The 13,944-nt window shown below is 40.6% G+C and overlaps 2 protein-coding genes across 2 annotated transcripts; both read right to left on the bottom strand.

Moving 5' to 3' along the window:
* Positions 1-7,449: 7,449 nt before the first annotated feature.
* LOC136124417 (interferon alpha-1-like) lies at positions 7,450-8,019 on the bottom strand. The gene has a single exon (XM_065879126.1). It carries the CDS (start codon positions 8,017-8,019, stop codon positions 7,450-7,452), a length of 570 nt encoding a protein of 189 aa, XP_065735198.1.
* Positions 8,020-12,734: 4,715 nt separating this feature from the next.
* On the bottom strand, positions 12,735-13,321 carry LOC136124347 (interferon alpha-1-like). Its single transcript, XM_065878998.1, has one exon. It carries the CDS (start codon positions 13,306-13,308, stop codon positions 12,739-12,741), a length of 570 nt encoding a protein of 189 aa, XP_065735070.1. The 5' UTR covers positions 13,309-13,321; the 3' UTR covers positions 12,735-12,738.
* Positions 13,322-13,944: the final 623 nt, after the last annotated feature.

The raw sequence follows: 13,944 nt of genomic DNA, 5'->3' as shown, positions 1-13,944 counted from the left end.
ATCCCTGGTTGGGGAACTAAGATCTCGCATGCCCCGTGGCGCAGCCAAAAAATAGAAAAAAAAATTAGCTCAACACTCTCAATAACCCTATTGGATCAAACTCACTTATACAACTGGAGAGAAATATAAATCTGGACAAATGAACTGTTTCAAATGTACCAAAGACACAAGGGCAAACCTTAGGGTGCTTACAATGATTTGTCTGAAAGCACCCATTAAAGAAAGTGAAGGCTGCACGTGATCACGATATTTAGGAACCAACAAAATAAGCAGACAGAGGACAGTGAGATGACAAAGGACCCTTATTCCACTTAAGATGCCAAAGGGTTACTGTCTATGGTTTTGTAGGGCTACATGGGGTGTGGTCTGAGTCCACTGAACTGACTTTAAGTTCTAATCAAAATAGACAAAATTACTATTAAGTAGTTAGAAGGGAATAGATTTTTCTGCCTATTGAAAAAATAAAAAAGGAAGTTTCCTACTGGCCTAGTGGTTACGATCCGGCACTCTCACTGCCGTGGCCCCGATTCAATCCCCGGTGAGGGAACTGAGATCACACAAGCCACGCAACGCCAAGTCTAAGACTTCGTGAGTGAGTTCTTCAATGAAATATAGTAAAATAACTTTATTAACCCTAGAAGAGCTGACCTCTGGAATCTATGTATTTTTAACGCTTGAGTTTTCTTGTGAGTTTAAGAAAAAAAAAAATGCACCTAACAATTTCTGGCCATGTGAGCTCTGACGTTTCTCCTTCAGGATGACAACTAAAAAGTCACTCACCATCTGGTTCTACAAGAATAAAGTCATTAGCCACAGCAGTCCCTTACCCCAACATGCCCTGACAGGAGATCAGGAATGGGGCACTCTCTGCTCTGGGAAAACTGATCTGTCAATTTTCCCAGATCTGCTCTATTCTGATAGGCCTGCAGATAGTTAGATAATTTCCTGAGAAAATTCTATGAATTCAATTTTTTGCAACTTCTCATACTTAGAAAAGCACTAAAATCATTAAGAGTGACAAATGCTCCTCATGAGTAGCAGCAACCTTCTACCAAGATGTGTCCTTGATTGCACGTATCCTCTTCACCACAATCACGTATATACTGACGTCCCCATTATGTGCTTGGAGAAATTCATCAGAGCTGACTGAGAGGCTGTCCTCCAGGCTATAGTCCTCAGTAAGTCCTCCCAAAAAACTGAACTCGCAGCTCTTATGTTGTCGTTTGTTTCCAGTCAAGAAGGACCTCACTGATTTCCCAGGAGACCTCCTCAGGTCAGCCTGCTGTTCTCATTCTCAATGAAGACACCTCCATTTCTCACCTGCCGTCCAGGCTGGACATCCATTTGTTTACTGATAGAGTCCAAATAAGAATCTCTACTCTTTATTGTTCCAACTGTTGGTTAAGATGTGGGTATCGAAGAGGCCTTATGTATGACCAAGACGGAAGAGCATACGCGCTTCTTAGACAGAAGCAGTGAAGGTTTTTAATGGGCTCCTTAGCAGGGAGAGTCTGGCTTGAACTCCAGAGTCACCCTCATGGCCTTGTATAGTTGTCTTTATTTAAATTTCTAGCCTCAGCCCATTAAAACATCATAATACTGAAGAATTGAAATAAAAATATTATTTAAAAAATCATTTGTTAATAAAATGATATTTTTCAGTAATATAGGAATGGTTTCTGCTTGTTTTAGGATCCTAATCCTTAGGAAGGTTTCCAAACCTCTAAATGTACTTTAAATGTCCATCTGACTTTAAAAGTACCTACTCAGGGCTGTATGCACCAACTGGAAAGAACAGAAAGATGATTGATCCATCAGTGTCCTCTTCCCAAATTGCCTAAATTAAATAAAAGAATTTCCACTTCGCTCTTTGTTGCTTGTAGAAATTGTGACCTTCCAGTGTGCATGTTACTGATACCTGCCCTGCTGGAAAAGCTCTATCCCAGTTGTTGCTAATTATATTAAAATCCCTTCCTGTGTCCCTTCTATTCAAGCATGTTTTATTTTGTTTGTCTTTCAAAGGGGCAAAGACATCATGATGGAATGTGAGAAATTCCTTGGATTGCATTTTCCCCAGGAATATCCTTCCCTGCTCTGCGATAACTTGCTGGGTCCTAAGGAGAAAAGAAGTTTGCAGCTGGCACTGAGGTAACCCTCGTCCCTTCCAAGACTGCGCAGGCTGCTGTGGTATCAGTGCTGGGGACACTGCTAGTGGCCACGTCTTTCTGGGAGAACTCTGTGCTATTGCATGCACCTCAATGTTTTCTTCTCTGAAAAGGAATGTTCTGGAGAAACACTTGCCTCAGTGCAGCTCATCTGTGTTCTTCCATGTCCTGAGGACCTGCCGCTGTTCCAGTGAACGCTTTAAACATCTCTGTTCTCCTTCCAAGTTCTCAAGCTGCTGCTGCCTTTCAAGTCCATGTTTCCTGCGCTTTGGGCTTTTTGAGCAAATAAGAGTCCTGAACCAGGTGAGTTCCTCCTAGTGCAGTCAGCACGTGGAAGTGTGCAAATAGAGGCACAGGTGAGCTCCTGGATTCTCCACCATTGTTCAGTGTTGGGCAGGGTGCCATCTATTTACTGTGTTTCTCTGGGAGAGTGGACAGTCTGGACCTGCAGTGCTTGGCAGGCGGGGAGTGTGGAGTCATATGAGAGTTTCTGACAAGGCTAGAACTTTCTCTCAGCTTCTGCTTTCCATTGGTGGCTTTGTAGTCTTAAGGGGAAATTGACAGCCAGAAACCCTAATGGAGAAAGAAACAGCTGTATGAATGGGCAGTACAGCTTAATGCAGAGTGAATGGGGAAAGTACACTATGGATTTCTACACCCGGAGGAACTGAATGATTGTGATATTTTAGTGAAAGAATGGGATCCAGGAAAACAGAGAGGAAGGGGAATTGTGCCTTGTATCAGAATCAGCAGATAGATATATGGTATATTTTATATGTAGCATATTTTATACTATGTATTCATATATATGTACCATATATGTATATTATTGTATATAAAATTACATACAATTGATGACACCCTTTCTCCCAGTTCTGATTTTTAGGCTGTCATTGTTTTGCAGTCAGTGACAGAGAGGCGGGGAGGAGAATTCATTTTTCCCATTTAGACCTATATGAAAAATATAGGAAACAACTCAGTACCTGTTTAGCCCTCACTCTGTGGATGATACTCTGCTAAGTGTTCTTAAATATTCTGGTTGGTCTAATATTCAATACAACTCTAGGAATATTTTCCGTACTTTATTTTTGAGGAAACTGAGACTCAGGGAAGTTAAGTGATTCCCCAGCATCACACGTGTGTCCTGGCAGAATCTAGACTCAATGCAGAAACCCATATCACATATAAATAATTATTTAACTTCCATCCTCTGTAATTCTCAAGCTCTTTGTTTTCTTCTTTGGTGCTTTCTGAAGATTATTTTTCCTTGGTTGACTCCTAAGTGCACTGGCTACTCCGCCTTTGTGCCCTCTTCAGACTCTCCTTCTCTTTCTCACTCTTAAAAGTTGAAGGTCCTCATGAGCTTTCGGTCGTCATCTCGTCCTACACTCTACTCCTTCGGAATGACATCCACATATGCTGCTTCCAATGGGAAGTCTGTCTTTAGATGTTTCTTGGCCACTTTATGGAGTCCATGTGCTTTCTCCCCTTCTTGAGATGCCTCATTCCAAATTCTGGTGAGAGAATCCCCTTTTCCCTATCTCTCATTGTAATAGGAAACTTAATTGAAATAATTTAGCATGATTACTTTTTTTATATCTTTTATCTTTTCCAAACAGAACTCTCCAGAAGAATAGGTTTGGCATTTTCTTTTTTCACCTCTGTATTCTCAGAACTATCATATATCCGATATAGAAATATGAAGTTTTAAAATATAACCTGGGACTTCTCCGCTGGTGCAGTGATTAAGAATCTGCCTGCCATTGCAGGGGACATGGGTTCGATCCCTGGTCCAGGAAGATCCCACATGCCACGGAGCAACTAAGCCCGTGGGCCACAACTACTGAGCCTGTGCTCTAGAGCCCGCGAGCCACAACTACTGAGCCCACGCGCCGCAACGACTGAAACCCACACGCCTAGAGCCCGTGCTCCACAACAAGAGAAGCCATCGCAATGAGAAGCCCGTGCATCACAACGAAGAGTAGCCCCTGCTCGCCACAACTAGAGAAAGCCTGCGCACAGCAACAAAGACCCAGCAGGCGAAAAATAATTAAATTTTTAAAAATAAAATATAGGGCTTCCCTGCTGGCGCAGTGGTTGAGAGTCCGCCTGCCAAGGCGGGGAACGCGGGTTCGTGCCCCGGTCCGGGAGGATCCCACGTGCCGCGGAGCGGCTGGGCCCGTGAGCCATGGCCGCTGAGCCTGCGCGTCCGGAGCCCGTGCTCCGCAGCGGGAGGGGCCGCAACAGTGAGAGGCCCACGTACTGCAAAAAAAAAAAATATATATATATATAAAATATAAACCACTGAAATAAATGAATGATGAGTAGAATTTACCATCCATGTTTCAGTATGCCTTGCAAATTAAAGCTACTTCTTTTTGTTAGACTAAAAATATCCAAGATGTCATCTGGGGGAGAGTTTCATAAATTAAACAAGAAAATAATTTGAAACAATATAGAGGTAAGCATATTTTATTATATTGAATACACTATAAAGTTGAACATGATATTATATGAACAGAACTATTTAAAATACCATACATGGTATGACTGAGATAAAGTAGGAGAATAAATAGATGACTATATTAGAGCCCTTTGCACGTTAGTCTCTATCATTTTGACTCCTAGTCTGATCATTTCTAAATCTCTCCTGTATATAAGTCTAGTTCTGATACTTGCTCTGTCTCTTCAAACTGTGTTTTTCACCTTTTAGTATGGTAAGTTTCTGTTGAAAGTTGAACATGATGTATGGGGTAAAAGGAACTGAGGTAAATTGGCCTTTAGGGTGAGGATTTACATTTATCTTGCTAAGAGGTTGGCTGTGTTTACTTCTAGTCCTGGGCTCTGTTTCTGCCCTCTTTATTTTCCATATCAGCGAAGCTGGCTTATCTTTTGGGACTGGTCTTTTTGAAAATGGATTGATTAGACCTGTTTGACAAGTAACCACCATAGGTGACAGGTCTATATCTTGTTCACCATTTTATCATTAGTACAGAGTTCATAATAATTATTCCAAATAATTATTAACAAAGAGTATTCTTAGATTTTCCATTAGACCTCCCAGCAGAAGCTTCTACTGACCTCGTGTCAGACCCTTATATTGAAGTAATTATTAAGCATCATTAGACGATTCAGTACATTTCTACTGAGCCTCTTCGTTCATCATTCTCCATCTCCCGGTGAAGACGTAGGGTGGTGAAAATGTAGGGCATAGGATGCTAGATAAAATTAGCCTTCTCTGCTTTCCTGGTGTCAGAGTCTTTGTAATGTTATACGTTCTTTTTCATTTAGTATTTTTCTGGGCAGGGTTTGTCTTGCTACTACTGAATTACTTCCTTTATCATCTTGAGTTGAGTATCTTAAGAGGGAAGCAAAAATGGAAACATAAAGGGCCCATACCATGATTTTCCATAATGTTCAATACATCATTGATTTGCTTCTCCATTCAACTTTCTTGGAAAGCTCTTCTTGCATTTGATGTACTGAGGTAAAAGGAAAACGAATGCAAATCTGACTATGATGAGAGTGAAAGAAGTAAAGTGACCCCCCAGGTGAAATAATGACAATGGAAGTTCTTCCCTTGTTACCCTTCCTCTTGCTCCAGTATGGGTTCTGCTGATTAATTCTACCAAACAAGCTGTCACTAAGTGACCAATGCCATCTCTTTTCCCAATGTAGGAGCACTTTCCATCTACGTTTTCACGAAGGCATTGAATCTTCTAAGCAGTTTCAGTCTTTCAAACATGGTCTTCTCACCTTTCTCTCTTGTCCTGTTAACATATGGCCATTCCCCTTGCTTTCCTTTGTAGCGTTCCCTCCCTTTTAACGTTGAGGTCTTAGTATTCAATTTTCAGTCCTTTTCTCATTATACTCTCCTCCTATTTGATCCCTTCTCCTGTTCCATGCTTTACACTTCACGGAATTGCTTATAAATTGCCATCTCCAGTATCCAATGGACATTTGCACTGAAATGTCTACTAGTTAACTATAGGTAATAGCTACTGCTTTAATTTCTATATCCACGCATGACATGATCTACCTTCTGCTGGGGGAATTCCATTTTCCCACCTTCTCACTGTAGCACTAAATTTAACTGATATTAATTTCTACTACACATTAGTACTATTTTAAAAATAATTAAATTTAATTGTGAATTAACTGATTTTTTAAAACTGCTTATTTATTTATTTGGCTGCGCCAGGTCTTTGTTGCGGCACACGGGATCTTCATTCCTGCGTGCAGGATCTTCATCACGGCATTCGGGATCTTTGGTTGCAGCATTCAGGATCCTTTAGTTGCTTGCGGCATGTGGGCTCTTAGTCGCGGCATGCAGGATCTAGTTCCCTGACCAGGGATGGAATCCGGGCCCCCTGTATTGGGAGAGCAGAGTCTTAAACACTGTACCACCAAGGAAGTCCCTGTATCAACTGATTATTGTTTTTAGGTTACTTTCCTTTCAAAAAAACAATCAAAGTTACCCAAAGCAGAATTGGATTAGTTATGTTCACCTCTAGGTCCTGAGGGCAACACACGACCTGGCTAGAAGAAGTCTATTTTTATTTCTAATGTGAAAATTGTAATGATGGGTCAAGGAATTGTAAGATACATTCTTTAATCAGGTTGCACATTCAGGCTTGGTGTTTCTTTCTTTTTTTTTTTTTGGTGGTACGCGGGCCTCTCACTGTTTTGGCCTCTCCCATTGCAGAGCACAGGCTCTGGACACACAGGCTCAGCGGCCATGGCTCACGGGCCCAGCTGCTCCACGGCATGTGGGATCTTCCCAGACCGGGGCACGAACCTGTGTACCCTGCATCAGCAGGCGGACTCTCAACCACTGTGCCACCAGGGAAGCTCCTTGGTGTTTCTTTTTTAAAGAAAAAAAGCAAAACAGGAAGTTTTCTCTAGTAAGAATTTAATGAACAAAGAAAACTCGTAAACTGAGTTAATACAAAGTATATATTTTTTCTCTTAACCACAATGTATACATGCACATAATATTATGTAAATAAAAATAATTTAAATCTTTATAAATAGTAAAATAAATATTAAAATAGATAACTAAATATTTAAGTAGGTAAGTAAGTAGATAGATCAGCATGGGCATCTATGAGGGACGAGTGCCTGTAGCGTAGATCATCATGTTGCTTAATATTCCTGAAAACACATGACAAATTAATTCAATTCAGGACATGATGAGAGCAGAAATGAGAGTCTTTGACATGGCAGCACAGGTGAAGTGTGGTCTCGTTAGTGAGAATCATTTCCGTGTTGAACCAGGTGTGTGTCATTCCTTCCTCCTGAGGCTTTCTTGCAAGTTTGTTGATGAAGAGAAGGATCTCATGACTTCTGCTCTGACAATCTCCCAGGCACAAGGGCTGTACTTCTTCTCTTGCAGATAGACAGTGATTCTGTGGAAGTATTTCCTCACAGCCAGGATGGAGTCCTCCTTCAGCAGGGGAGTCCCTTCCGGCCCCGCCTCCTGCATCAGACAGGCTTGCAGGTCAGTGAGCTGCTGATAAAGTGCAGTGCAGAACTTGTCCAGGAGGGTCTCATCCCAAGCGGCAGCCGAGCCCTCTGTGCTGAAGAGCTGGAAGGTCTGCTGGATCATCTCATGGACGACAGCGATGGCTTGAGCCTTCTGGAACTGGTTGCCTCCAAACGCGTCCTGGGGGAATCCAAAGTCATTTCTGTCCTTCAGGCAGGAGAAGGGGGAGATTCTCCTCATTTGTTGCAGGAGCATCAGGGCCCTCGTGTTCGTCAGGCTGTGGGTCTGAGGCAGGTCGCAGCCCAGAGAGCAGTTGGAGTTGCAGCTGAGTAGCACCAGGGCCAGGAGTAAGGACACGGTTGGGGCCATCGGGGACCCTGTAGATGCTGCCGGCCTGGCAGAGGTGGGGGACTCTGTGAACTCTGCTCTCTAGGTTCTCTGAAGACCTTCCTTCAGGCCTGGGTCTTAAATGGGAACCCATTCGTTTCCATTTTCTGAATGTTCCCTCTTACTTTCTACTTCTGTTTTTGCTTTTCATTTTGCACTCTTCAGATAGGTTAGGGCAGGGTTTCTCAACCACTGTTTTTTATCCTTGCCTCCCCTTCTCCTGCCCACAGAACCTTTCTAGATATTTTTTTTCCATATGGCCCCCCTATGAAATTTTGATACACAGATATACTGTGTACATTGATGTGTACTCCATGCATATCTCTACTTTATAAATAGAAAAAGAAAGTGAAAAGTCTTTTCTTTTTATTTGATGCAGGGGTGAGTATGACAAAAAAAATTAGGCTAAAAATTAGCTGTAAAAGCTACTGCAATTAATTTAACATTTTGGTTAAGTGTGCAGAATGACTTTTAATGTAATACATTTACTTAATAAATAGGAATGTATCAAATTACATATTCACTAAAAATTTATACAGATACTTCACAAGAATACCATTGTATAGATATATTTTAAAATCTATCAAAACTGCTAAAAGCATTGAAAATTTAAATGATTTTCTTAACGTTTATTTTTAAGTAATTATTAGTTTTGATTCATATCATAAAATGATTTCTAACTTCACTAGCTGCTAGATATTCCTCTAGATATTGTCAACAACTTTTTCTCTTTAGGACTAGACGTAATTATTGATCTCCTAGATATCTTTTTTAGAATTAAATAATAAAATACAACCTATTTGTGCTTAATTCCCGATGCCCACATCACACTGAGGCTCAAACATAAGCAAAATCCACAAGACAGACAAGGACAGCTCATAAGTAAGCAGAGGGCACCTCTCACATTATGACTTTGTGTTCAAGCATATGATGGAGAGAAAGTCCTCTAATGAAACATCAAGCCACCATAGCTTGTAGCATTGATCCTGCATATTGTGTATCTTCCATGCACTCAATGTCAATGCCTCTCATCTCATACACAAGAAAACCCAAAGAGAAAAATGAATACAGAGGAATGAGATTTTGCTGGATAGGGTTGACCTTTGGAATGCCACCCACAACTACTGAGCCCACGTGGCGCAGCTACTGAAACCCGTATGCCTAGAGCCCGTGTTCCACAACAAGAGAAGCCATTGCAGTGAGAAGCCCGTGCATCACAATGAAGAGTAGCCCCTGCTCGCCACAACTAGAGAAAGCCTGCTCACAGCCACAAAGACCCAGCAGGGTGAAAAATAATTAAATTTTTAAAAATAAAATAAAATATAAACCACTGAAATAAATGAATGATGAGTAGAATTTATCATCCATGTTTCAGTATGCCTTGCAAATTAAAGCTACTTCTTTCTGTAAGACTAAAAAAATCCAAGATGTCATCTAGGGGAGAGTTTCATAAATTAAACAAGAAAATAATTTGAAACAATATAGAGGTAAGCATATTTTATTATATTGAATACACTATAAAGGTGAACATGATATTATATGAACAAAACTATTTTAAATACCATACATAGTATGACTGAGATAAAGTAGAAGAATAAATAGATGACTACATTAGAGCCCTTTGCACTTTAATCTCTATCATTTTGACTCCTGGTCTGATCATTTCTAAATCTCTCCTGTATATGAGTCTAGTTCTGATACTTGCTCTGTCTCTTCAAACTGTGTTTTTCACCTTTTAGTATGGTAAGTTTCTGTTGAAAGTTGAACATGATGTATGGGGTAAAAGGAACTAAGGTAAATTGGCCTTTAGGGTGAGGATTTACATTTATCTTGCTAAGAGGTTGGCTGTGATTACTTCTAGTCCTGGGCTCTGTTTCTGCCCTCTTTATTTTCCATAGCAGCGAAGCTGGCTTATCCTTTGGGATTGGTCTTCTTGAAAATGGATTTATTAGACCTGTTTGACAAGTAACCACCATAGGTGACAGGTCTATATCTTGTTCACCATTTTATCATTAGTACAGAGTTCATAATAATTACTGCAAACAATTATTAACAGAGTATTCTTAGATTTTCCATTAGACCTCCCATCAGAAGCTTCTACTCACCTCGCGTCAGAACCTTATATTGAAGTAATTATTAAGCATCATTAGATGATTCAGTACATTTCTACTGAGCCTCTTCGTTCATCATTCTCCATCTCACGGTGAAGACGTAGGGTGGTGAAAATGTAGGGCATAGGATGCTAGATAAAATTAGCCTTCTCTGCTTTCCTGGTGTCAGAGTCTTTGTAATGTTATACGTTCTTTTTCATTTAGTATTTTTCTGGGCAGGGTTTGTCTTGCTACTACTGAATTACTTCCTTTATCACCTTGAGTTGAGTATCTTAAGAGGGAAGCAAAGATGGAAACATAAAGGGCCCATACCATGATTTTCCATAATGTTCAATACATCATTGATTTGCTTCTCCACTCAACTTTCTTGGAAAGCTGTCCTTGCATTGGATGTACTGAGGTAAAAGGAAACAAATGCAAATCTGACTATGATGAGAGTGAAAGAAGTAAATTGACCCCCCAGGTGAAATAATGACAATGGAAGTTCTTCCCTGTTACCCTTCCACTTGCTCCAGTATGGGTTCTGGTGATTAATTTCAGCAAATCAGCTCTCACTAAAGTCAGTTCTATCTGTTTCCCTTGTAGTGGATGACTTCAAGTGCAGAGAAACTTACTGACATTCAACATCATATTCATCAAAATAATGATACATTATCATTGTAAGTGATTAAATGTCAGGATTTAAAGTAAATCAAATCTTGAACATTGATATGAGTTTTCAGTATATCAAATCCATGAAATCTCTTCAGCAGCAAAATATATTTCAAAAAGGGAAAACAATGCGGAGAAAAAAATAATCCACATCCATTCTAGGTTCCACCCTATGTCTCTCCTCCAATTCAGACGGCAAATATCTCAAAGGTATTTTCTGTATATATTGTCATTCCCTTCTCTTATTCATCCTTCCACCTTCTTCACTATGGTTTCTGCTGATTAATTCTACCAAACAAGCTGTCACTAAGTGGCCAATGCCATCTCTTTTCCCAATGTAGGAGCACTTTCCATGTATGTTTTCACGAATGCATTGAATCTTCTAAGCAGTTTCAGTCTTTCAAACATGGTCTTCTCACCTTTCTCTCCTGTCCTGTTAACATATGGCCATTCCCCTTGCTTTCCTTTGTAGCGTTCCCTCCCTTTTAACGTTAAGATCTTAGTATTCAATTTTCAGCCCTTTTCTCATTCTATACTCTCCTCCTATTTGATCACTTCTTCAGTTCCATGCTCTACACTTCATGGAATTGCTTATAAATTGCCATCTCCAGTATCCAATGGACATTTGCACTGAAATGTCTACTAGTTAACTATAGGTAATAGCTACTGCTTTAATTTCTATATCCACGCATGACATGATCTACCTTCTGCTGGGGGAATTCCATTTTCCCACCTTCTCACTGTAGCACTAAATTTAACTGATATTAATTTCTACTACACATTAGTACTATTTTAAAAATAATTAAATTTAATTGTGAATTAACTGATTTTTTAAAAATATTTATTTATTTATTTGGCTGTGCCAGGTGTTAGTTGTGGCACACGGGATCTTCATTCCTTCATGCAGGATCTTCATCATGGCATTTGGGATCTTTGGTTGAAGCATTCAGGATATTTTAGTTGCTTGCAGCATGTGGGCTCTTAGTCGAGGCATGCAGGATCTAGTTCCCTGACCAGGGATGGAATCCGGCCCCCTGTATTGGGAGAGCAGAGTCTTAAACACTGTACCACCAAGGAAGTCCCTGTATTAACTGATTATTGTTTTTAGGTTACTTTCCTTTAAAAAAAAATCAATGTTACCCAAAGCAGAATTGGATTAGTTATGTTCACCTCTAGTTCCTGAGGGCAACATACGACCTGGCTAGAAGAAGTCCATTTTTATTTCTAACGTGAAAATCGTAATGATGGGTCAAGGAATTGTAACATACATTCTTTAATCAGGTTGCACATTCAGGCTTGCTGTTTCTTTCTTTTTTTTTTTTTTAGTGGTACGCGGGCCTCTCACTGTTATGGCCTCTCCCATTGCGGAGCACAGGCTCCGGACGCGCAGGCTCAGCGGCCATGGCTCAAGGGCCCAGCTGCATGTGGGATCTTCCCGGACCGGGGCACGAACCTGTGTCCCCTGCATCGGCAGGCGGACTCTCAACCACTGCGCCACCAGGGAAGCCCCTTGGTGTTTCTTTTTTAAAGAAAAAAAACAAAACAGGAAGTTTTCTCTAGTAAGAATTTAATGAACAGAAAAACTCATAAACTGAGTTAATACAAAGTATATATTTTTTCTCTTAACCACAATGTATACATGCACATAATATTATGTAAATAAAAATAATTTAAATCTTTATAAATAGTGAAATAAATATTAAAATAGATAAATATTTAAGTAGATAAGTAAGTAGATAGATCAGCATGGGCATCTATGAGGGACGAGTGCCTGTAGAGTAGAACATCATGTTGCTTAATATTCCTGAAAACACTTGACAAATTAATTCAATTCAGGGCATGATGAGAGCAGAAATGAGAGTCTTTGACACGGCAGCACAGGTGGAAGTGTGGTCTCGTTAGGCAGTGAGAATCATTTCCGTGTTGAACCAGGTGTGTGTCATTCCTTCCTCCTGAGGCTTTCTTGCAAGTTTGTTGATGAAGAGAAGGATCTCATGACTTCTGCTCTGACAATCTCCCAGGCACAAGGGCTGTACTTCTTCTCTTGCAGATAGACAGTGATTCTGTGGAAGTATTTCCTCACAGCCAGGATGGAGTCCTCCTTCAGCAGGGGAGTCCCTTCCAGCCCCGCCTCCTGCATCAGACAGGCTTGCAGGTCAGTGAGCTGCTGATAAAGTGCAGTGCAGAACTTGTCCAGGAGGGTCTCATCCCAAGCGGCAGCCGAGCCCTCTGTGCTGAAGAGCTGGAAGGTCTGCTGGATCATCTCATGGACGACAGCGATGGCTTGAGCCTTCTGGAACGGGTTGCCACCAAACGCCTCCTGGGGGAATCTAAAGTCATTTCTGTCCTTCAGGCAGGAGAAGGGGGAGATTCTCCTCATTTGTTGCAGGAGCATCAGGGCCCTTGTGTTCGCCAGGCTGTGGGTCTGAGGCAGGTCGCAGCCCAGAGAGCAGTTGGAGTTGCAGCTGAGTAGCACCAGGGCCAGGAGTAAGGACAAGTTTGGGGCCATTGGGGACCCTGCAGATGCTGCCGGCCTGGCTGAGGTGGGGACTCCTCTGTGAACCCTGCTCTCTAGGTTCTCTGAAGACCTTCCCTCAGGCCTGGGTCTTAAATGGGAATGAATTGGTTTCCATTTTCTGAATGTTCCCTCTTACTTTCTACTTCTGTTTTTGCTTTTCATTTTGCACTCTCCAGATGGGTTAGGGCAACATTTCTCAACCTTTTTTTTCCTCATTATTGCCTCTTCGCCTGCCCACAGAGCCTTTTTAGATAGGTTTTTTCCTAATTGCCCCCAGCATGAAATTTTGATAACACAGATATTCTGTGTGTCTAGTTTTGTACTTCATGGGTGTCTTTACTTTATATGTAGACAGTGAAAGTGCAAAGCTTACTGTTTGTATTCTATGCATGGTTAAGAATGACATAAAATTGAAAGCTATTAATTAAGTGGAAAAGCTATTGAATTTTGTTATAACTTATGACTAAGTTTGCAGAATGATTTTTGAGGTAGGATATTTACTTATATAAATAGTAATGTATCAAATTACATATCCATATAAAATTTATATAAATACTTTATAATAATACCAAAGTATAGATATACTTAAAAATCATTTAAAACTGCTCAAAATCATTGAAAATCTTA

The sequence above is a fragment of the Phocoena phocoena genome, chromosome 6 (genome assembly GCF_963924675.1).
Source record: "Phocoena phocoena chromosome 6, mPhoPho1.1, whole genome shotgun sequence".
NCBI lineage: Eukaryota > Metazoa > Chordata > Mammalia > Artiodactyla > Phocoenidae > Phocoena > Phocoena phocoena.
This window is presented reverse-complemented; position numbering and strand designations above follow the sequence as displayed.

What these genes read in the sequence shown, in the direction of transcription:
- LOC136124417 (XM_065879126.1), bottom strand. Translation starts at nt 8,019, where the DNA reads ATGGCCCCAACCGTGTCCTTACTCCTGGCCCTGGTGCTACTCAGCTGC.
- LOC136124347 (XM_065878998.1), bottom strand. Translation starts at nt 13,308, where the DNA reads ATGGCCCCAAACTTGTCCTTACTCCTGGCCCTGGTGCTACTCAGCTGC.